The 25247-nt window shown below is 43.3% G+C and overlaps 1 protein-coding gene across 1 annotated transcript in view; it reads left to right on the top strand.

The window, feature by feature from the left end:
• The first annotated feature begins 1358 nt into the window (after nucleotides 1-1358).
• LOC142377084 (RNA-binding motif, single-stranded-interacting protein 2-like) overlaps nucleotides 1359-25247 on the top strand; it is a 29864-nt gene continuing 5975 nt past the window's right edge. Inside the window, exons 1-13 of the mRNA XM_075460846.1 lie at nucleotides 1359-1511; nucleotides 13638-13804; nucleotides 19218-19276; nucleotides 19564-19655; nucleotides 22535-22692; nucleotides 22830-22909; nucleotides 23037-23146; nucleotides 23357-23400; nucleotides 23571-23664; nucleotides 23913-23963; nucleotides 24322-24432; nucleotides 24553-24633; nucleotides 25160-25247. Coding sequence (XP_075316961.1) covers nucleotides 1440-1511; nucleotides 13638-13804; nucleotides 19218-19276; nucleotides 19564-19655; nucleotides 22535-22692; nucleotides 22830-22909; nucleotides 23037-23146; nucleotides 23357-23400; nucleotides 23571-23664; nucleotides 23913-23963; nucleotides 24322-24432; nucleotides 24553-24633; nucleotides 25160-25240 — 1200 coding nt within the window. The 5' untranslated portion in view covers nucleotides 1359-1439 and the 3' untranslated portion in view covers nucleotides 25241-25247. The remainder of the gene's footprint in view (nucleotides 1512-13637; nucleotides 13805-19217; nucleotides 19277-19563; nucleotides 19656-22534; nucleotides 22693-22829; nucleotides 22910-23036; nucleotides 23147-23356; nucleotides 23401-23570; nucleotides 23665-23912; nucleotides 23964-24321; nucleotides 24433-24552; nucleotides 24634-25159) is intronic.

The raw sequence follows: 25247 nt of genomic DNA, 5'->3' as shown, positions 1-25247 counted from the left end.
TTCCGTGAGGATCTAAGAGTGTATTTCATCTGACTAATGCCTCTGAGGTGGTAGGTAAAGGCTGAAACTATGACAGCATTGAGCTTTCGTTTTTTTTTTTCCAGCCTTACGTCTTGAAGCTCTAAAGTTAGGGACATTTTATGGTTCGGTTTGTCAAAACATAGTTTTTTTAGCACAACTGCAGTACAATTCAAGTCAGCACAAACATAATGAAAATTGTTATTTCACACGTTCAGAGGACATTTGAACTAGATTTTGGCACAGCTGGGACTCCATATTGGATTCCTGGCCATTCATTTACTAAACATGCTTCATCCTATTCAGGGGGTGGCAGAGGGCTGCAACCTGTCCCCGCTGCCACCGGGCAAGAGGTAGTGTACAAGAAACAGGACAAACAACCACGTATGCTCACATCAAGGGTCAGTTTGCAGTCACCCGTCAACCTAACATGCATGCTTTTATGGTGGCAGGAGGCTGCAGCACAAAGAGGGAACTTACAAACTATCTCAACTCAACTCAACTCAACTTAATTTATATAGGCTTTTAACACAGCCGTGGCTGAAACAAACTGCTGTACAACACAAAATACAAGGCATAAAACACAAGAACAATGCAAAAACAACAATAAACAACAACAATATTAAAACAATAAAACAATAACAGAAACAGAGTCTCATGCTGGGTTAAAAGCCAGGGAATAAAAATGGGTTTTAAGACGAGTTTTAAAAATGGGCAGTGAAACGGAAACATCTCCGGTCAAGATTTGAACCAGGAACCTTTCTGCTGTGAGGTAAAAATACTAACCACCCCACCACAAAGCAGACCCATGTAGATATATTTGCTGCAATAGTTTACGTTAAATTGATCCATCTCCGCTTTTAGGTATATTTTGCAAAAAAATGTATTCAAAATTCCAGTTCACACATCCCAACAAAGCCTCACCGTGGTTTAAGTAATATGTTCGATATGGTTACAGTTACATAATGTGGCTACTGTCATGTGCTTGTCATGGCTGTTGGGTTTTTAAACGTGACCGAAATCTAATAGGATTTTTGAGGATGTGTCCAATAATGTAGACACAATGATGGTAATGCAAGGAGGACGGGTCATTCAAAAACAACAAAAAACCCCAACAAAACCAATTTTAGTCTTGTTGTTTCTACTATAAATCCCCTGGTGGGTGAACTAACACTGGGCCGTGAATGAATCAGAACTAATCCCCTATTCTCTTTGGACCCCCCAGAGTAGTGTGCAGGACCCCTGCAGGAGGCTGAGGGCCAGCAGCGGGGGCCCCTGTCCTGCAGCGGCAGCGGCAGCAGCAGCAGCAGCAGCACCACTCTCAGTCAAGCAGCGGGACTCCAGGCTCTCACTTCCCCAGCTGCTGACGTCAGCTGGCAGCCTGGGCTGTGCTCGCCGCTCCGGACATAGCGCCGAGAAAAATGCTGCTCTCCGTACCGCCAAGGGCAGGAATCAACCCATACAACGGCTATAACAGCAGAAACAGCAAAAAGGTAAAAGCTTTCGGGATTTTCCCACATTTTTCGCCTCGTTCGCCCTGCAGGGCAACGAGCCCGCGTCTGTCGCGGCAAAAAAAAAAAAAAAAAAAAAAAAGGGGGGCTTGTGACAGTGAGCTGCAGTGTCCTTGAAAAGCTAAATGGACTGAATTTTAACTTGAGACTTCGTGGAGTAAATATCCAGCTCAAAGAACAGCCCCGCTCCGTGGTATGTCAAGGTGGGAGATTTTTCTGCCGCTCGGTCCTGTCACGCTGGGCGCCTGGTGTTTTATGTAGTAGTATTTATATGTTTGGGTCCTAGAGGGAAGATGTCGATATGGCTTTGCTCACTCATTTGAAAAAGTCAATGGTGGAGAGCAACTTTTATGGGTAACTGTACCGTGCTGGGATAGCGCGTCCGAGCCTGGATGTGTTTGTGGAAGTGGGGGTAGGGAGACAGGCAGGCTGGAGGAACATGTTACAAAATAATGTCTATCTGCCTCTTCCTCCGTCGGCTTCGGACAGATTTCGTATCTCCTGTTAAATCTACTCCTTCATTGTCTTTGCTGCCGCGTAAGTTCGCAAAGTTTTTTTCTTTTCATTTTTCTCTTTTTTTCCCTCTTTCCCCCCCCCCCCCTCGTTACCCATCTGAAAGCGGAATATATGCCCCACCCCTTGAAAATCCCACCAGACCATGATGACTACATTCCCAGAATTATGAATCGCTCTTTTCGTGGTTACATTGACTGTTGACAAAGTCCCCTTTTCTCTACATTAGTGTGAGCGGAACTCGTCTTTAGATGCACAGGTCACCGCCTTTTTATGACGTGGGACAAAAGCAAATAAATAACTTCAGGACCAAGTGTCTCTCTAATTTTCGATCTACTGATGGCAAAACTAATTTTCTGTTGGGGTTTTTCTGTGTGTGTGTGTGTGTGTGTGTGTGTGTTTTACAAAAAAACAACAACATTTGCCTCCTAAATTCAGTTTTTCTGAGTCGTGTGTTCCTGTTTGGTCCTGCATACCAAGTGTGTCCTCTCTGTGGACCATAATTAAATCACACAAGGCATATAGTGATTTTTACATCCATTGGATCTGCTTGGGCTCCTTCTGCCCCGTCTGCTTTTTTTCATTTTTAATTTTCTATTTTTTCACTGACTCTGTTCCTGAACTGTGAAAGGCACTTTGAAAATGTTTATTGACATATTGTCTTTCTGTGATCCCGGGCAGCGCCTGGCTGCTCATCCTCACAGATTTGATGTCAACATTCGTGCTCCTCCGGAGTGTACAGTATTAGTACAGTACACAAAATTTACAATTCATTTGAATGAGCTCATGTTGGATTTGAAATGAATGCGCGTTTTGATGCAATTCTTCACTCGAGCTCCTTTTGGGCTGCTTTTGGTCGCTGTGAGAAGACTCTTGAAACACGCCATTTTTAAATGACAAGTGGTCTAATAAAAATGTTAAGTGATACAGTTTAGGAGGGAGCACAATATGTGTGAATAATTAAGGGTGTGGTAGTGAGCGCTGGCAGTTTCTTTCACTGAGTTTGGTCAATTTGGGTCAGTATTGCATAATACAACGGATTCATAAAGTATAAAGCAGCAGTTCTTAACTAAACTTGATAGTACAGTCAAACTGCTCACTCTTAAATTGAACTATCCCATAACCAGTCCTTCTAAACAAGAGTCATCCCAAACAGACGTATGAGTTTTTCTGAAACTTGGCTGGGCGTTTTTACTTTTAAAAAGATAAGTAGGCCGGGGGGGCGGTAAGTGTTCCAGGAGAAAACGACCACAGATCTTTTTTTGGCTAACTTTGTTGTAATTTTTGACCCAAGCTTTGTTTTCACTTGTTTACTTTGGCTTTCATTAAGGTTTGTTTTCATATTTGTTCACCTTGGCTTTCTTCGCTGATGCACAGCTGGATGTAAAGACTAAATGAATGCGGTCAGGTTTAGGCAACAAACACATTCGGTTAGGGTTAGGAAAAACTTTCTGGTTTTATGACTTGGTGTCTGCTGACTTTTTATTATCAGGCTATATGTGCTTAATACCTCTTTCTGTGGATACCAGTGGACTAAAAATGGTCCTGCAAGCAAAAAAACATGATAGGAGGAAGTGCTGCTCGCAGAGCCTGCAGTTGTCCATGTATGTGCCCGCATATAAAAGGGCACACACATGTCTCTCTTTTACAATGTTTATTGCATATTTGAGTGATTCTTTTTCCAGGTTTTGTGACGCACTTTTTCACACAGCTGCTTCTCAGTTTACGTTATCCTGTTTGGGGATGGGATGATTACAGTTAACGAGCCAATACCGATGTTAGGCCGATAAGTCTCCCTAGTTATTATGTATGCCTCGGTTATAAATGCCTGATGTGGACAGGTAGTCATTGTCCACTGGGCTAATGACATTTTACGGGTAATTCGGATTGTGTTTAGTCTGTCCTCAAAGGAATAATTAGATTAGAAAAGTATCGAATTACTAATGTAAAAGGAGGTTACGGTGTAGGAAAAAGTTTTACACCGCAGTACCTTTTGGGGTCCTCAATTCTGCGAAGCTCTAGTTCACACAGGGGTCAAGTTCAACATTTTATCCTCTCACTTCTTCTTCCCGCTTATTCTTTCTGTCCCATTTATTCCATACCTGAGCTACATAAGCACACAAAGTCCAAATCTGAATGCAAAGTAAACCTGTCGAGGAGTGAGGAAAGCGTTCTTTGTGTGAGCGAGGTGATTACCATGACGGAGAAGTCATTAAGTTTCTGTTGTGCTTAAAGCCAGGCGCTCCTCCCCTGACTCAGCACCTCATTTCCTCCCTCAAATAAAGAGAATTAATGTTCTCAAATCAAATTTGGATGGTTTCCGTGTAAAAGCTTCCTGGATGGAAAAATAAGAGGAGGCGCTTCTTAAGGTATCATGGGTCTCAGTCAGGGCCTCATTGAATGGCGTGTTTTGTTTTTTTTCATTCAAGATTTTTGTTCTCTTCCTGCCAGGAGTCCTTTCCAGCAAATGTCAACTTAGTGCTGTGAGTTAAAGCTCTTGATGCCTCAACATAGATTCTACTGAGCCAAAGAGCAACTATGGATGAATGTAAATGTAAGAAATACACTAAGTGGAGCATTAAAGTACGGCACCGATGTAAGGTTGGCACTTAAAAGGCCATTCATGTGACATCTCCAATGACTTTTAAAATCAGAAGGTTAGAGCTTTTAACTCGACACGCTTTAAGACGTAGCCGTGTCTGAATTCTTGTCTTAAGCCCTCTAATTCATTGTTTTTATGTCATAAAATACGTTTTTGCTTATTACCAAGAATGAATTCAAATTTATTCTTATGTGCCTTTCAAATGTGATTGTGGGGGCGCCGTGTGGCTTGGCTGGTCTGGCGGGCACCATGTGTGCGGAGGCTGCGGTTCCTCAACGCAGCCGGCCCGGGCTCAGGTCTTGGCCTGGGGCCCTTTGCTGCATGACCTCCCCCACTCTGTCTGCCCCCTTTTTTCTGTCTACCTGCTGTTAGTTGAAGGCTGCTTGCACCCACAAATCCTTAAAACGCAATTGTGGAGTCACGTGAAACAATTATGTGGGTGTCTTAGCAGCTACTTTCTTTTTTTTTTTTTTTTTTTAGCCCTCAGTGAAACATCGGACATTTGTGTTTAGATCGATGAGTCGAAAACTCAACGACTCACTTGCACTTATAAATAGGCCCCTCATTATTTGAATTTTCTGACAAAAATTAAGGTTAAAAATTATTACTCATTTGGATGGATTACTTGAAATCATTGTGAATACTTCCAATACTCCAGTGCTGAGTTTATGTGAAAATCTGGGCGCAAACAAAGTGCTTCGGCCTGCATCAGCAGCCATGTAGCTCTGACAAAAAAAAAAACAGGGTAAACTAAATGTTCATTGTGATTGATTACTCAAGCACATTTTCCTAATACAGTAACAGGAACTGAAACCAGCTGCAGTCTGAGAAGACAAACACCTGAAACTAAACATATATTTACTGCTGTGTAAAATCGCCAGCAGCAATGTGAATTGTGTATGGTCTGTGGTGAACACACTAAACATGGAAAGTCACTGGGATTGTTTGGATCATATTGTACATTAGGCTGTAGGGCACTGAAACTGGAAACTACTGAGATTAAGGTGTCCTAGTGGAACATCTTGCAGCTGAACCTGCTCATTCATTACACCTCTTTAGAATTATATACAGACATGCCCACGACACCGTTTGAGAGTGCCAGAGTACGCATGCAGTTGACATGAAGCCAATTCACTTAGTTGGTGTCAGGCTAATGAAAGTTTGTGTACGCTTGGGCGGGGTTTTAAAACCTGTTGCTTGACTCGAGACGTCCCTGTCACGAACGGTGCAAACACTCTGAAAGTTATGGAGCTTTTAAACTTACACAAATCCATGTTTTCATTGGGGGAAAAAAAGGACTGGTATCAAGACTAAATCAGTTGATTCTGTTGCGTGTCAAGAAAAATTTGGGCAGGGGGTGTAGAGTTACAGTTTATGCATTTATCTAATGGTTGAATCTCCCAGCTCCTACTAATCCCATTTCCAGCAGCAGCCGCCTTCAACAAACAAACCCTGACAAACCCACTGTAGAACGCAGCAAACTTGCTGAATCCCTAACGACAGAGAAATATGAAAATATACAGTGGTTGGGAATGAGAATGTTATATGACCAGAAATGGGGAAGGTTTTTACAAATCCTATAGAAATCCCACTGATCTACGTGTCAAATTTAATAGTAAATGCGCAGCATTCTTAATGCGCTAACACACCTGACAGAACTCAGTTTAGTCTTTATGAACCTTGCTCATAAGCATTGATTCAAAAGACGCTGCTGCTCCAGTTCGGAAACATTTTGGCTCATATTGATAGTATAAATTTACCAACCTAAACTCTCTCACCTTGAATTTGACCTGCTTTGTGCGCCCCTTTCCCATACTGGTGTTTATGAAAAGCAGCTTCTGCCTAACCTTATCCTCCCTTTCACACTTTCCATTAGGAGAGATGTAAACATCAAAAGTTTCAGTTGTAATTTCTTAGAAGTCTCCTACGAAGAGAGGGATAATGCCAGTGTAAACCTTCCTCTGGTTGTCACGAGACCCAGAGATCTACCAGCTGCTCTAAGGGTTCCAAGTTCGGTTTTCCTTTGGGCTCTTTCTTTATCTCTTTTTCTTCTTGGGCTCAGATTCTGCTGTTCTGTTAGTGCGACACCCAGTGGTCCCATATATCGTCTTTGCGTCAGAAGCAGAGCATAATATCACAGAACGGCATTAGGAATATGAAGGATCTGCAATCCTGCATCTCATGTTTCACTGGCTAATGGGACATTTATACTGTTAAAGTTTAAAGTCTAGTTGTCTTTTAAAAGCGATCGACGCATTCAGCCATATTTTATTATGTCATAGATGATATTTGGATATGAAAGGCACTTCACTCAAATGAATGTTTGCAACAACTAGGTTGGGAATGCATAACGTACACATGTTGTTGGCTGGGCTGCTTTTGAACTGTATAAAACCAGCTGTTCTTCTGCAGTGACTCTTCTCCTTGCTCAACTCTGTTCAGCCACCTTTGTCCCACTGGCTCTCTGCCAGGTATATGTTTATCTGTCTCTTTGTGTACTGTGTCAGATGTTTTGGACTCATCTGAGTGCCAATTGCATCAACCAGCCAAGGTGAACAGGTAGAAAGGGAGACGGAGTCCTTGGAGAAAGCACAGCTGTCAGAAATCGGTTGCCAAATACTGCAGTAGATGCCAGGTACTCGGTGTGTCTCACATTTAGTGAGATCTCTTGCTGAGCTGTGGGCCAGTGCTTTCAAATATCTGATTCCAAGCTCTCCCGCCCTTGCCACCTGACCCAGCTTGAAAGGCATGCGTGCGTGTGCATTAGCACTGTGCATGTGCGTCAAGATGTGACTAACATCAAAGCCCCCTTCAGGAAAGCACTGCTTTCCATTAATTAGACTGCGACCAAACGTGTCGCCGTCATGTTTGAATGAGCAACCGGGTTCTTTTCTGTAACATTTTTTTTATACAATACAATGTTCGCGTGAACGCTGTATTGTATTATGTTACTTGGACTGACCTGCATTACTTCTGGGCGCGCCGAACACAGTCCGTATTACTGCAATGGTGCTGCAAGCTGGATTGTGCTTGAGCGCACCGACAAACAGTGGTGCTGCACAAACGATCTACGCAGAACTGGCCTTCCTCTTATATTAAACCACTTTCACGTTCTTTAGGTTTGAGCCGTTTTAGATGGTGAAAAATGGTCTCCCTCTAGTTTGTTTGACGCTTTTAGCTTTAGCTCTAGCTTCTGATTCTCCAAACTAGAATCGCTCTGACTGCTGTCTACTCCTGGTAAGACACCTACTACTGGTAAGTTCTTCACGCAACCCAACTTGAAAAACAAAATAAAACAAAATATCCCTTCTGATGAATAATTAAGAGGGCTGTTCAAACTTTCCTCCTCTTTGGTTTTGCCCATGATAACTTGCTGCCGAACCGAGTTGTTTTTTCTTCTCCGTGCTCGAACCGAATGAATGAGAGAAAACTCAGATCCTAGGCGTTTGAGCTGAACTCGAAGCTTTTGCTGCCGGTCGCACCGTATCGATATTTTCAGCCATCCCATCCGATGCCGTTTTGTTTGACAAAATGCAACATCCGAGTTAAGGCTCTAGCATGGTTGCCGCGTCTGCTCGCGCGAGCGGTGTTGATGACGTCACGAGTTCGTGCCCGCCATAGGACCCTATATAGTGGCGCAAGTCGTTGTGCGCCAGTAGTTGCAATTTTCTCCGTCACAGAGGGGGCGCTGCTACGTGAAGGTTACCTCTACTCTACAATCAGGAAAGTGGAGAAGAAAACAATGCCGCTGTCAAGAGCAGGAACACTGTAATTAATGATTCTGCTGCAGTTTTCGGATCATTTTAATTTTTTAATTCAGTTAAAAGAGGTGAAGCTCTGAAGCCCCCGGCATCAACAGAGTCTCTGCCCTCTTCTTTGCTTTCACGTATCTGTCCCGTAGCTTCTTCCACACATTCTTACAGAACTCTCCCTCTTTCCCCAAAGTTCTGCCAATCTCTGTGAGCTCATACGTGCTCCCTGTTCTGTTTCACTGCAGTTTCGTACAGCTGCTGTACAAACGCACCTCCTCACTGAGCCTGGTCTCACATCGGTCCATCCGGTTCGTTGTGCTCGGCGCCGCGCCAAGTTACAAAAATCGACTGGTGCACGACAACGCGCTGCGCCGTCTTTTCAAGGGAAGCGCCAGGCCTGATACGTCATTTTGACGTCACGGTGCGACACCGCCGTGACAGACGCGGCAACCATGCTACCGCCTTTAGGGTTGGGCGATGTCTTGTTAATTGGCAAAAGACGATGTTTACAGTGAAACATCGTGATGGACGATGACATCGTCGGCGGCGGGGGGGGGCTGGCTACGACTCATGATCTAATAATAATAATACAATTATGATCAAATAATAATAATAAAACGGTAGTATATAAGCTACATGGTGATGATTCTACACAGACTTCCCAGGCTTTAGCTGTAAGGGGGAAAAAACATCCTTCCATTGCGTTTGAATGGCCCGTGCCAGATCCGGCTGTTCAGTTGCTCCGCTCGTTAACAGAAACAGCTGATCGCATGGCCGCAACTCAGTGCATTTAGGCATTCAGAAACTTTCCCAAACTATGGGAAGTAACCAGAGAAAGTAACCAGAGCAGGTTTCCTTTGATGGCAAAAATCGCTAGAAAGTATCTCTGCTATATGCGCTACCAGCACGCCTTCGGAAAGAGTTTTCAGCACCGCGGGCAGTGTGGTCACGCCAGTCCGCAGCTTATTAAAGCCAGACAACGTCAATATGTTGGTTTTTTTTGGCCAGAAACATTGACATGTAAATATGTTGGAATAGGCTGCACCCGTGTCGGCCCTCTTAACCTTTTAAGTTATTACAATTTAGCGTGTTTCGGTAGGCTACAGGCAAGTCATGCTTTATGTTTGTTTGATTATTTTTCTTGCGCTTATATTTTTATTATTCTTTCCTTTTGGTGTTCTGCTGTGATATCATAGGCCTATAGTGAAGTGCATGACGAATTATTTTAAAGCTTTTGCAGTAAAAAAAAAAAAAAAAAAAAGGTAAATGCCACAGCCATTGTGTTTCGGTTTGAAAAAAATAAAAATAAAAGTGGGCGTGGCATCACGATGGTTACCATCCATCGTGATGGTGGGTCATAAATGACAATGGACGATGATATCGTCCATCGGCACAACCCTAATCCGAGTTATTTTGGGATCAAAACATTAGTTAGTGTAACACAGACTGTTCAGTGAGCTAAAACAAAGTGATATTCTTAAATCCACTACCACTATGTTTCATGCAACCACTGTGTGCTTGGCACATTTCTGTGAATCCTTACAGTAATGTGACATGTTATTAAAAAAAAACTTTGACTCTACGATGACTTGAACGATTGGCCTCACTTGATGTGCTGTTCAGTCTCATGTGAATGAGACCGCACGGACGAGATGAAGCGATCTCATGACTGAATGCCATTGCTTTAAGAGACTGATAAAGCCATTAATCTAACATCTCTCATGTCTGAAAAGGGCTTAAGAAACAGACAATTTCAGAGTAAATCTGCGCCAATAAAGACACAAAAAGAAGGGGAGGGCTACAGACAGACAGGAAGGAGGATTGAACAACGAGTTGGGACGTGAGTTTGGTGTCCCTGTCACCTGGTTGGAATGTAGAGCTTCTCATACAAATGGGTGTGTGATAAGATCAGGAACAGACAGAGGATTTCCTGCTCGTTGCCTGTAGTGCAGCTCACCTCTTTACTAGACAGGCAGTCCTGACCCAGCCCTAAGCTAACAGCATATAATGTCTCAAAGTTTTATGGATAATTGGCAGGTAGCTTTAAAGTTTTAATAGTATGTATAATAGTTTCTGTTGCGCGTGAGACAGAGAATTTGGTTTGGAGTAGCACAGCACGATTAATAGGTAATAAAAATAATGCCACCGTGCAATAAAATAGCTGTTTTGAAGTGTTTTTTTATGTCTAAAGTAAAGGATTCCCATAGCTTATTTTCTGTTGGTCCCAAAGAAAAGTAGATGCAAAGCAACAGCCCAGCAGTTTAACTCGTAGCACGTCGTAAATCTGCACACAAACATGTGCTGTAAGTTGATCAGCTGGTCAGACAGTTATGACTCTTTCCTGCCTGATGAAAGGACGGGGGGCTTCAGTCGAGAGCATGGCAGGGAAGGCAGGCAGACCTCCCAACAGCCAGGAAATCCATGGAATCCCATGGGTCAAATTCGGGTCAGCCGGAGAAGTCCTACAGGCAGAGGCTGAGATAGAAACAGGCGGAGAGACACTTGATGGAGGTTCGAAGGCTATTCACTCACCAGTGACACTATCCAGTCACCAAACATGGAGTTTAGCTCAACAATAAATCTCACTTCCTATGCATGAATCCCCTCTGCAAGTCTATCAACATGCAAAAAACATAGTTGTTGATTTATTTATTTTTTCATATACAGTTGAAGAAACAAAATGAAGTCCCACCAAAACACAGTTTTTGACAGATACGCTTCTTGGCAGCCTCATAGTTTTGATGGAAGTTAACGTAGACTCCAAAATGACTGAGCTGGATTTGACCACCAATAAGCGCATGCAGCAAATACGCTGCTTTGACTTGATGATTACAATTTGTCATTGTCAGCTTTGAAAATATCTGACCAACTGATCTTAGTAGCACTGTTAAGTTTAAAGTACAACCTAAGCCTGCGAATAAGCCTGATGAAGAGCCACTGGAGCATCCGCCTTCTAGAATCTGTTAGTGATATGTTACCATACCCACACCACTTACTACCAAGTTTTGTTCTTCAGTTTCCTACATTTATATATATATATATTTTTAATATACAGCTCTTTTAAGATTTCTAGACGCAGTCGACGGTGTGCATGCATGTGTGTGGCAGCAGACTGGTGATTTAAGAGGTATTGTTGTAATGATATGCACGCGGTTGTGTCTGGAGGATGACGGGGGCTTGGCACTCTGGTAAAGAGTGTATAAATGAGATTATAGGTCTCTGCTTTCCTGTTCTTTCATTCACAAATTAGCTGCCTCCAAAACTTAGTCATCATGAATTACACTGTGACGAGCTATAGAAGATCCAGCCGGCAGACTCCTGCTGTATTTGCCCAGAAGAGCAAAATGTAAAAAGAATAAAGAAGAATAAATGAACAATGCTTTATGTAATCAGGATTGGAGATGTGTCGCCTTTTTAATTCCGACTACAGATGTCAGATGTTGAAATAAATAAAGCAAGTTGAATTACTTTAATTTGGCCGTGGGCACGACTGTAACAGATTAAAATCTCCAATCCGACATTACAAGCCACGAACACACTCTCCTCTCTTTCTTTTGACACTGAGAAAATCATGCTTCCTTCGAAGCAATCTATCATGAAAAACACCCGAGTCGGGGGTCAAAGGTCAGAGGAACGAGTTGGTTTTTGCCAAGGTTGCTGCCACGCTGCTGACAAAGTAGAGGTCAGAGGGGCTGTCCTTGTGGGGCTCCGCGCCTCATGAATGGCGTCTAATTAGCGGAATGGGTTGATGTTGTAGGTGGTCCTGCTTTGACCATGTCTTCCTGCTGGGCTTTTCCTAAACACCACCAGTATGATCGGTGACCCTCTCCTCCCTCATTAAATTAACCCATTGTCCCCCTGCCAACTCTGTCCAGTCAGTTTTTAATATAACCCTCCAGCCTCACAGCTGCGCTCTGTTCAGCTTAGCCACAGAGTATGCTTGTTCAAATTTCATCGCGTGCAATGTTAGATTTGAGAAATCTAGATAAACGCGATTAAAGTGATTTTTCTCACAGCGAAGCCGACACAACATGTGCCAGCTCCGGAGAGTGCGGTCATCTCGGAAGTCGTGCTTTATTTATTTTGCGTCAGTCAACTTTGGAAAACAGCCACTCAACGTACTCCTGGAAAGAGAGAGAGAGATCTTTTTTTTTTTTTGACAGGCAAAGTGATAATGAAACCACATTTATTTATTCAAAAGAAAAAGAAATGCGTGTGCGCGGTTACGCAATCTTTTGTTTGACATCTCCCAGGACAGACACGGTTCCATGGAGAGATGAGATTAGATGATGCACGGGTTGTTGTGCAACATCCCCTAATGTTCATAGTGGTGAGTCACCGACTAGTTGACGGCTGCAGTTTACAACTAGCTTTCACTGCCACTTTGTCTTCGCAGACAGATAAAACGGAACAACTAAAAGGAAAAGATGAGGCGGAGGTCAGCGCAGATGGTTGCAACATGAGAATGTTGGTGTTGTCCTATTGTAAAAGCTCTTGGTGGTGTTGTTTTCCATCCCTTTAAATGACCTCTCTTGACTGTATGTGTTGTGAATTGAGCTTAACCCTGTGTATGCATCTCTCCATTCAGGATCTTGGTAACTGTTACCCTTAAACTCTATTTGAGACTGATATGGGGAAATCTGTGTATTGAGTTTGAGGCTTTAGAAAGAACAGAGAGAAACGCACGTTTGAGCATATGCTAATGATTTGATTTTGGTTTGAAAGATCTGATTTTTAGCAAGAGAAAATAAAGGAGTTGGACGACAGAGATTAGCCAACTTTCTTAGCATCTAGTCTATCATTTGATTCTGCATCATGAAACTGGATAAATGTCGGTCTGAGATCTTTAAAATCGAAGGTTTTGGATCTGTTTTGTGGTTCCAAAACTGAAGTTTCTCAACACTGAGAGAGCACAAGAGGCCCCTTTTCCTTATGTGGAGTAGTCAGCCAAGAGGCCCCACATTCCCTTCAGAAAGCAGTATTACTGAGTGTTGACATGAGGGCTGTATGATATCAATTTTCACGGCTCCCACATAATCAGTTGTTTAATGCACGATTACTTTCTATCTCTCCACATTTCCAAACACTCCTTTGAGTTTTTCACACTTTGAATAAAAACATCAATGACCAGTGAAATTCACGTATACTGGCAGTTATTTCTGTTTTTTTGTTTTCTGCTCATGCTCAATAAAGCTATTTGAACTGTATGTTGTTTTTTTTTCTTTTCTCTCCGTAATGCAGCAGGCCTATGTGTCCTCCGGCCATCAGATGGCGCCCCCCAGTCCCAACACCAACAGCAGCAGCAATAGCAGTGGCGGAGGAGGGGAACAGCTGAGCAAAACGAACTTGTACATCCGCGGCCTCCATCCAGGAACCACGGATCAAGACCTGGTCAAACTCTGTCAACCGTGAGTTGTTTTAAAACGTTTTTCTGTAGGAATTTAATGAAAGCGACCATAGGTTGTATTCAAAAGATGGATACTGCCAAAGTAAAAAGCCCCCTTGGCTTTTTGAGCCATTTTTATTGTATTTCTACCCATACTGGAAAAGAGGCTGGAGCTTGACAGAAGGGAAGAATGCGACCGGCATTATGTACGCCCTTTCAGTATTGCCTTGTCAAAGATGAGGTAACCTCGTCCTTAAGCATGTGTCGCTTTCTTTCTTATTTGATTCCATATGGGACAGTAGTTTACAAGATTAACTTTGTATTGTAATGGATAACACTTGAAACTAGTGATCCCAACTATAAACTAATTTCTGAGGTTATAAATCGAATGAGAAGTAGGTCCAGTCACTACTTATTGTGAGTCGCTGCCTAATGTGAGACACTCATGGGCAGGCACTGTGAGATAACATAGATGTGTAAAACTTAGATACTAGTTACATATTGGGATTACATTTGGTTACTATTTGCATTAGTCAAGAAAACTATTGGAGACAAGGAATGTTTTTAACTACGTTTGTGTCATGGCATCTGTTTAGCCTGCAAAATTGGGCCAAAAATACCATATGTGTCACATGGTCGCATAGTAGCCGCTTCTTTATCAAAGTGGATTTAACCTATTTATACATTATCAAGCAAAACTTTTCCATTTTTGGAGGGACTCACAGAGGCTGAAATAATAAACAAATGTCATAAATCGATCTGGGCCCATGCGAAGCTGTGGCACTTTTGTATTTTAGAGCTGACCGCTGTAACTGGACTCAACTCCAAATAGTCACCGGCTTTATATCCGATTTCTCATGTTTAGTGCAAGTACGTGATGAAAAATGAAGTTAAGAATAAAGTAAGTTCCAATTGATTTTGTAAACCGCAGATGCATTGTGGCAAAGCGCGTTGGGGCCAAAAAAAGCGTCTAGGTTTTGTATATCTGTGCTGGGTTAGGAGGAGGTGGAGGTTCAGTTTGCTTTGGTATGCACTCAAGTCTTATGTAAGCATGTGGAATTTGAATCGAGCAGTGACATACAACAGGCGACGACAATTTCTCAAAGACTTCGATGTAGTCACACTTATTTTTGCAACCACAGGAGTCACACTCTACTGGTCACTAGAAAGAACTAGTGTAGTATCTTTATTAGCTACGCTTTTCAGACCCAGACACTCTATACTATGCTTACTATATGTACTGTCAAGAAGAGCGATTATAAGGTTGGAAGCAACAATGTAATTTCCAGGTCTTGACTTTCATTTTTAAAGGAATTACTCGACAACCCGTTCATTCACCGTCTTGTAGAGGGTTCGATGAGAAGATCAACGCCACTCTCAAATCAGTCAAAGACGTACAATCCTGAAGCCAAAACACGTTAGCTTTGCAACGCCTGATCGCTGGAAGAGGGAAAAATCTGGCCTGATTCCATTTAGATCAAATGCAGCTCCATGCTCAGTTTTCTGTGTTTGCTAAGTTAGACCTCAGCAGATACAGAAACAAAAGTGGAAACGAAGACTCGATGTAACTATTCAGAAAACAACCATTCAGCATCTGAATCAGGCAACAGTGACACTGTCATTTAAAAAAAAAACATTTTATTCTACATGTACACATTTGTAAACTAGTTATAAAGTGACTCTGGGGTGCTGGTACTTTAAATTTTGAGCACTGTCACGCTAGCTACTAAGCTGCTTTCATCTTTATGCTGGTCTAAGTTAGCCTTGCAGTGACACTATGTATACTTTCCAAAATGTTAAGTAATGATGGTGAAGAAGACAATGCTTCACGCAGATCTACTGTGCTCTTCTAATAAACACTATCTCAGAAATTAGAACATTTTAATAGAATATTACTTTCACAAGAAAATGACCCAAAGATGGACTGGAGCTTTATTTTTTTTATTTAAAGCTATTTTCTGGATGTTTTTCTGAATGAGAGAAGTGGTTGTATCAGGTTTCACTGTTTTTAACTCTCAGTACGTTACAGCTATATGGTGTGCTTCGTGTTGTTCACATGTCGTTTAAGATTCACAAGATTGCACTCTGACTGTGGCTGATTGTTCATTGAAGTCCACACTAACTGGAAAAAGTTTTTTAACTTTGATGCTAAATGAGTGAAAGAGTCGCACAGAAATGTGTAGTGAACGGAAAACATCTGTGCTCTCCAGAGCGACGCTTTTCATGTGTTGGACACGTGAAATTGAATAGTTTGAGGCCATTCCCAGTTGCTTTCAAGTTCACTTCCAGTGTTGTTTATCCAGCAGAGGATACAGAAAACAAGGAATTGCCTGCAAAATGATCGAGACTTAAGGCTGAGTTATACTTCTTTTAACTGCCCTTGCGCTTGGGTCTTGCGCTTGTGTTAATGGCTCGAGACGTTTATGCTTCATTTTGCTTTGTCGGCGGTTGCGTGTGCTGCGTGGCGATTCACCGCCAGGACAGTAGGTGGAGCAGCGGGTTTTTTCAATGACAAGCCTACTACGATGAAAGGAAATTCACCGCCAGGACCTCTTCGGCAAGTCTCTCTTCGACTGGATCCATGCTTCTTCTTCTTCTTCTTCTTGTAAATAGCTGGTATTTTGTCAGATTTTCAACACCTTGGGGGTCTAAACGACTACTTTCTCGCCTGAAAATGTTTCAAATGTTGCTAAAGTTATATATTTACAGAGTTTATAGCTTAAGGGAAATCAGCTTTTCAGGCCGGCTGATTTCGGCTTGGGGAGGAGTGAAGTGCACTGTGTGTAAACGCTCTGCATACTGTCTGATCGATGAGTATGCCGTTTTCAAGTAGTAGGCGGTTTCGAACACAGCCAGTGGCTTGCGCTTGCGTCTTGCGTGAAGTTTAGAAAATTGAGGTGACACACGCAAGCACGCAAGGACTTGCGTTGCGTCTTGCGTTGCGTCTTGCGTCACCGACTATAAATCAGGCTTTAGAGGTACACAGAGGGAGAGTCGGATCATACTCAGAGGCTTGTGATGAAGACTTAAAGATAAAAACGGTTGTCAACAGCCTAACCTGTACACATGGCCTTACAAGCACAGACACACATGCAGATAAAGCCAGTTATAAAGCACCCAAACTGGTTTTGTCAGCTGCAGGTCAGGGCTACGCTGTACGTCACAGAGGTGATTCGTGAACATTAGTCACGGTTCATTCTCAGCAACAACACGCCTCTGTGAAGAAGTCAGACCCCTTCTGATACACCCTGGCTTGATCGTGCTTCTTACACGGCAGACCCTCCCTCTTTAATTTCCATGTTTTAGTCCCCACTGTTACCATTCCAGCCTTTATTTAGAAGGTCCTTGTAAATACTGGTTGCACCGAGGGAATTTACATGGCTTTTGACCGCACTCGGTAACTGTCAGAGCTAAAAATCAAGGCTGGTCCGCAATCTGTGGTTGGTTTGGGAAACAAGAACTTCAGTGTAAATGCAGAAGATTTGCAGAGAAGTCACTGTGCTGGAGAGGAGAGAGGACTTCAGCTTTAGAAGTGAGTCGAAGGGGCTATTGTTCAGGTGGAAACCTAAATGATTGGGGGGAAAAAGTGGCTGCTGAGAAGAATTTCAAATGGCCATATATGGGTTAGGGGTGTCTTTTAAGTCTTTAGTAGGGTGTTCGGTCTGAAGGCATCAGCTTGAATCCAGGTAAATAAGAGCCAGGTGTCAGATGTATATGATGTGGCTCAATAAGTCAAAATATAGGAACTCCAATTATTTTTCTAAGTGAATCGGTGACAAACCATTTCTAGGAGAAACAAAAACAAGTGCTTCTCGCATAAGGCATCTCGCTCCCTTTACAGGCGTTTAAGACAAAGTTAGAAATCTCACTTCGTTCATTTCACTCACAGTGCAGTTAAATTCCAACTTTTCAATAATCTGCACACCAAACTTCTTTTTTTTTTTTTTTATGTATATGCCTAAATCATTATGTGCAGGACGAAATAAAACCGGAAACTCCCTTTTTCAGTTATCCTTTTCCAGCTCTTTTCATTCCAAATCTCTGTACACTTTCTTCAGTGTGTATTCAACCAAAAACCCAGCGTGAAGTCACTGACTTCAGTGACTGACTGGGAAATTGTGTCACATTTTTGCTGAGGGAATATCTGTTAGACTATATGGCGCTTGTGTACACTGTATATATTCATCTCTGCTTTGCAGCTGTTGGATGACTGTGAGAAAGGATAAACATAACATTTTGGAAATGCAGTGAGGAAATGAGTATTTGTCTATATGCTGTAAGCTTCTATGCTACATGACTAAAATGAGTCGTGTGTAGGGTTGGGGTAGACATAAACACGCAGGGCCGGGATGTGGGATGCGAGTTGTGTACACTTGAGCAAGAGTGTCACAAGAACCAAACTTTAAAGTCGGGCGTCTTCGGGAACAGGTCTCCGTTGCAGGCGTCTGGTTGGGTCTGAGTCATCCTGTTTAAATGTCCTCTGTCCACTAATGAGGCGGGAGCGTAGGACCCAGCGGTGCGCTTGTAATGTGAGGGTGGAAAAACGGAGAGAGGGAGAGGGATGTGGTGGGAAGGAAGGCAAACTGGAGGGGCGAAGCATCAGGTTACAGTGTGCATTCCGCTTAGACGCCATGTCGACCAAACAGGAACACCAGCCTCCCTCACTGGCTGAATTCATCAGACAAGGGCAGGTCTATTATTCTGTTGCTCTGATGCACCGTCTTACAACACCACATTTCATCGGTAGACGCATCTTGTATAACACCTTTCCTTTACTTCTTTTAAGGTAGTCTTCAAACTATGAGTATTTAGGATTCTGTATTAATGCACTTATGGATTCTGCTCTTTGACAGATTGCCCCTTTGTTTTGTGTTTCTTTTGACAGCCGCAGTCTGAAATGAGCTGCAAACTCAGTAGGGTATGTTGCTCTTGTTGGGTGGATCAAGCACAGAGTAAGATCCCTTGAAAGACGGTGTCTGGATGTGCATCGACATTGTTTAAGCTAAAAATACTAGAGAGCAGAGCTGTATTTAGATGAAGGGTGTAAGTGTGTGTTTTTTTTTTTCTGTGTGTGTCTGGAAAAGACAGACTGGGAACAAATTGTTTTGGGCCCTGAGGTGCTGTCTCCTGTCTGTCAATAACAACCTAGTGAAACAGATTTACTGTACAGCCTCCACAGACGGACAAAGACAGACGGGTGGAGGCAGACAAGGTTTTTTTTTTCTGTGGCTCTTTAAATCACATTAAAGAGGCAAAATTGCTTACAGGAAGGAAGTATGTGTTCATGTTAACACCTGTAGTCAGGCATCCTGAGGAAAGTGGATATGTCAGTATGCATGTGGTCGGAGCAGATTCCTCTCTTTGCCCCACAGTCACCTCGGCTGTAATTGATCCTTTTTTTTTCTCCCCCTCTGCATTGTTCTGTGTCCCTAAAGGTATGGCAAAATCGTGTCGACCAAGGCCATCCTGGATAAAACCACCAACAAATGTAAAGGTGAATAAAAATGGGTTTTTCTTATTTACTCGTTTTTTTTTGTTTGTTTTCTTCAATTTTCAAATCGGGGAGTTGTCATAGTTGTTCTTCCTTATTGCTTTTACTTCGTAATATTGTTTTCTGAATTGTAATATCTTGCTGTTGAACATGTACAGTAATACTTCCACCTGCTTCCAGCTTTTATCCTGACACATGGCTTTCAGTTCATTTTAAAAGAACAGAAATGGTTGGTGTTGTTATGTAGCTACATCATGAAATTTTTAGCGCTGATTTCTCTGTTTTGACAGGATATGGCTTTGTGGACTTTGACAGTCCAGCAGCAGCACAGAAAGCTGTTACAGCTCTGAAATCCACCGGTGTCCAGGCTCAGATGGCCAAAGTAAGAATCAACCAACTCTTTATCGGTTCCATCCAGCTGCCACTCTTCTTACTTCTTACTTTTAAATCAGACATAAAGAACCCATTTCACCCTGTCACCCCATTGATCCCAAAAAACCCTCTGCTCATCTTGGACCTTTCAGAGTTACAATCCCTTTCTAATCACATACACAAGCATCCACTCTACTATGTCAAAGGTAAACTGTTACCTTGTTGGCAAGCATACACAATGAACTCTTGTTTGTTGGAAGAAATGTAAGAGAACACTGTCATAAGCCAGACTCATTTTAGGCTTGCTATGAGCAGCGGTAGTATTGTTGTTTTTAGCTGTTCATCCTCTCTGTCAGCCCTTTCTGCCTGTCCTTCATCCTGATTTTGTGTCATGTAGCTTCACGCCCTCCTCACTGCCTTTTCATTTCTTTCCTTCACATCCTGTGTGTGTTTCTAACCTGCTCCAGTTTTAGCGCTTGTTCTCAGCTCTTTGTCAGAGTGTCTGCAGTCAAAGCAACTCTTGTCGGCCCATTAAGCTGATCCCTCTGGCTCTCAGGCTCCTCTTTGAGGGTAACCCAGGGGAGGGTGCCACTACACCCACTGTCAATGCGACATGCACAAAGAACTGGCATTGTCCGTCGTCTGGGCCCAGGCCTGGGACTGACACTACCACTTAATACACCCCGCCAAAGCATCCCTGCCCCCCTCCCCCTGTCCTGCACCCAAACATACCAGCTGCAATGTAAGACGAGGGTCTCCCTCAGCTCTGCTCTGGAAAACTGTAAAAGATACATGCAGCCAGGTGACCTCAACCAGTCCGGTGCAACTAAACCTAGAGTCTAAGTTCACTGCATCTCCTCTGTGAGAGTGCCACACAATCCTGCGTCTCTTAACACTCGACAAGAGCAACTTGACACCAAAACTTGACTCACCCAGACAGCATGTGCTCAGTCAGAGGTGTTGATAACCACTATATAAACCTAAATATACACAGCTGCTAAGACCCACTGGGTCACTTCGGGTCAGAAAAAACGAGCAATAGTCTAACGTCCAATTATTATCAATATCAAGAGCAGTTGCACCTGCAGAGTGTTGTTCACAAACACGTTGTGCCACGCCTGGCTGTCCTCAGAGAGTGCTCGGTCCCTGAACGGGCCACCCTGACCCCCAGGCTGCGAGCCCAGAGGAGCTGCATGCGTAGGAGCAGGAGAACAATGGTAGAGGTAAAAATAGATCCCTTCTTACCTCCCTGCTCCAACTCAGACGTCAGCTCACATGCACTACTCGGCACACAAGCTGGCAAATCTGTCAACACAGAGACACACCTTAACAGACAGACATGGCTCACAGAGGGCCTGGCGCAAAAAAGAAAAGAAAATGAATGGCACACAGATACCTCAGCAAATCCCATTCATGAGCCGAGGCTGGGTACAATATTTTGCTTCTGAATATGTCGTGGATTTGGCATGGACGCTGTTTGGACGAGCAGAGAGCAGTGGAGAAAAAAAATGTTCTGCCTGTCCCTTTATCGTTTCGTTTCATCTGAGCTCTAAACTCCCTCCGTATGCCACTGTGTTATATAATGGACATGCTACCCATAATGCCTACGATATCAGAAAATAGGTTATCTCCTCTCTAGGTGGCTCATGATTGAGAACAGAAGCAATAAATCATCATTTACGAAAGCTCTTGGCACACTTTAACGTCTGTCGGGAATTCTTTACTGTTATTTCAACTCTCCTGTCAACTTTGCCCTGCACGGATGTATGGATGCTGCATGTCCTCTCCTCTTTGTTGCTTGGATCAGTCATGTTGGAACTATTGTAACTCGACATATTTCCCTAATATCTGGCAGTTTTGTTATGGCACAGTGAAAAACGCTCTCCAGAAGTAGACACTGGAGAAATGACAGAGTGGTGAATGATTGAAATAGATTATACTTTGATGAAAGGCAGGAGCCTGTCAAGCAGTAAACACTCATCCATCTTCCTTTCCTGTTGTGCTCTTGTCTGTCATCCTCCTTTTTAATCAGCCAAAATTACTCCCAACATTGGCTACGTCTCATCCTGTTAGTTGCCTGCTTCTGCACAAAATATCAGCCTTTTCAAGTTGCTAATTTCTCTCACCCTCCCTTCACTCTGTCCTCCTCCTTCATTCACTGTTTTCCCTTCGCTTCTCTCTAGTCCAGCCTCTTTTCTCTTGGTTGCCAGGCTCCTGTTGCTCTGTGAACTCTTAAACTTCATGCCTGGCTTCCTGTGTGCTTCTGCAAAGTCACACAAGGTTTCACTTTCTAGCTATGGCCACAAAATATGCCTCAGAACAATCCTCACTCTTAGTTTACTTGCATCCTTCGAGATTTCCCGATTAGACCAAATTGTATGGAGAAGTGTGACTTCTGCATTGCAAACAAAGTAGCATTTGCAACTGATAGGGTGTTTAGTGTTCATGTGGATGAGGCAGTGGCTCAAAGTGGAAGATATTGGTGAGGAATTACTCCGGTTTCTAGCTTATTGATCAGATAACAGCTGCATAAAAGCATTTGATCCAAACTGGTTAGAAAACGGTGCCTGACATTGTGCACAGATAAAACATTGGTGCATCAAGAGCAGCAGCAGATGTTGATGGGATGACGCATCTTACTGCTGTCGGGACTGATATTTCTGCCGCACGGGGAAAGAAATTTAACGTAACAAAGATATTCCTTTGTGTTGTTTGAAAGTGTGCAAAAATAGATGTTGCATTGAAACTAAAGCACTTTGGGGCTTATATGATTAGATATCCTCGTCTGAGACACTCTGCACCAAAGCAATCTCAGTCGCACATCTCTTACATACCATAAAAATATTTGCGCGTGTGTGAGAATCGATTTGCCTTCCTCCCTCTGACCAGCAACAGGAGCAGGACCCCACCAACCTCTACATCTCCAACCTGCCGGTGTCTATGGATGAGCAGGAGCTGGAGAGCATGCTGAAGTCCTTTGGCCAGGTCATTTCTACGCGCATCCTCCGAGATGCCAACGGGACCAGCCGCGGTGTTGGATTCGCCAGGTCAGACCGCGCTAAATGCTGCTCTGTGATGATTGGAGGATGTTTTCTGCCACGGTTGAAATTGTGTTGTGTAGTTTAGCGGTAATGCACGCAGGACTCCACAAGAGGCATTAGATTAAACTTTGACTGTATTTCAGAATGGAGTCCACAGAGAAATGCGAGGCCATAATTCAGCATTTCAATGGAAAGTTCATCAAGACTCCACCAGGAGTGCCTGGTGCGTGGACTGTTTGTTTTGTGTTATAGAAACCTGACGTTGTTGTCGTTTGTGCCAAAGGGGAGGGTTTTTGCCCCCTGCTGTGATCAATGAATTCACTCTCTTGTTTGATCTGTTGCTTTCTCAGCGCCCACAGAGCCCTTATTATGTAAGTTTGCAGACGGGGGTCAGAAGAAGAGGCAGAGTCAGGGGAAGTACCTCCAAAATGGGAGGCCTTGGGCTCGAGATGGAGATACGGTAACATGGCCAGTTTTGACTTATCGATCTTACAGTGCACGCAGTTTCCCTCTTTTATAAATCGCCTGAGTAATTAAAGCAAGAAGTTTTCCAAAAGTTTAGCTTTTGATCATTCTCACTCTGTCCGAGCTGGCTGTTTAAGTACATATTGCACTGCACTAGCGTTTGCATGATCTCACTGGTTCTGAATCCTGTGTATTGTTTTCCCAGGGAGGAATGACGCTTGCATATGACCCCGCAGCCTTACAAAATGGGTGAGTGAGTGGTATGCACAGACTGACTGAAAACAGCCCCAGCCCAACAGGAAGATAAACAGAAATTGCTAACTCTGGTGAAAGGTTGCCCTCTGCTGGGCAGCACTGAAATACTGCTTACTTCGCTGGTTGTCTTTTATGATTTCTTCTCACTTTGCTCTGTTTGGCAGCTTCTACCCCTCACCTTACAGTCTCGCTCCAAACAGAATGATTGCTCAGACTTCCCTCTCGCCCTACATGCATTCTCCTGTCTCATCCTACCAGGTGGGACATTTTACAGTGTCCAAATGACAATAATTCAATGTTTTTTTTAATTTTTTAAATCTTTACTTATGTGAATATGTTTTTTTGTTGCTATTCTGTGCTGTTCCCCTCAGTACATCTACAATTTGTCAGTTCACAGAGCTGGTTCTGCCTCTTCTTGTTACCTTTCTCCACAAATTTACATATTTAGGGCTAAGAGGGGAACACAACAGATGAAACGGAATATAAATGTTGTCCTTGGTCCACAGGTACACAGCCCATCCTGGATGCACCATCAGTCATACCTCATGCAGCCAGCTGTGAGTATCACCCCAACACCATCTCCTGCCCCCACCTGCTTATATATGAAATCCATTCAACCACAACAAACTAGGTTAAAACAGATTGAAAGCCAAGTCAAAGTAGCTCTGAAATTAGCCCGAGTAGCCGGAAGTGGCTCTATTAGCAATAGTTGAAATGGGTACAGCGCCACCTATCGTATGACATGCTTTCTGCCAATGATTTGATTCATTCACCGCCATATATCCAAGGATAATTACCCTTGCTCAAATAAGGAGCATAACCCGACTACAGCTATAATCGAATTAATCTCATCATGTAGACCCACTGAGTGACTAACAGTCTCTCATTTATGTGTGCGTTTCTTTGCACTCACAGGGTACAGTTCTTACCCCAACAATGGATCACGCCATGTCCATCCAGCCCACTTCCATGATGGGACCTCTCACACAGCAATTAAGCCACCTGACCATGGGCAGCACAGGCACAGTCAGTCCCACTCACACACACACTTGCAAACATACAACCGCAGTCACACAGTGCATTAGTCAGAAAATGGCCTTGAAATTGTCAGGCTCACGGACGTTTTCCTCCCTGCTTTCCCTGCAGTATATTCCGGCCAACACTACTATGCAGGGGACCTACATCCCCCAGTACACCCCAGTGCCTCCTTCCAGTGTCCCAGTAGAGGTATGAAGCTGCTTGCATGTGTGTGAATCTGTGACATAGATGTATCGTTTAAACACGTATAGGAATAAGTAATGCAACAAAAACTGTGTGAAGAAGGTGACTGTTAAAGAATCAACCTGCAGGGAGTCTTGAGTCATTTATTGAATGTTGGAGCTCTGTGATGACGGTTGTAGCCTGTGGGATGAGAAGCACAGTTAAAGAGAAATGGGCCGGGTTATGAACAGGATGAAACGGAATAATAAAGTAGGTGTTAGATGGATAGGATTGAATCAGATGTGAAACCGGAGCAGATGAGGACAGATGGTAGATGGTACGTGTAAAGCACAGCCTTTATAAAGACGATTTCCGGGAGTCAGCAGGATCTATTTTCAAAGGCAGAATTTATTCTTTGTTCGTCCACAAAACAACATGTGATCGGTGGCGAGTTCAGCTGGAATACTCTGTCGTTCTCTGTTTGCCTAAAACCAGATTAACGGACACACGGTTTATTAAGACCCTTCTCGTGTCTTTTTTTTTCTCCCCTCAGGAGAATGGTGGTCAACAGCAACAGGTCACCATGGAGACTCCTGCAGAACACACAAACTACTCATACCAACACACCAAGTGAAGCTAAG

Source organism: Odontesthes bonariensis, chromosome 3, assembly GCF_027942865.1.
Source record: "Odontesthes bonariensis isolate fOdoBon6 chromosome 3, fOdoBon6.hap1, whole genome shotgun sequence".
Lineage (NCBI taxonomy): Eukaryota > Metazoa > Chordata > Actinopteri > Atheriniformes > Atherinopsidae > Odontesthes > Odontesthes bonariensis.
The sequence above is the reverse complement of the archived record's forward strand: the minus strand, read 5'-3'. Positions and strand labels throughout refer to the sequence as shown.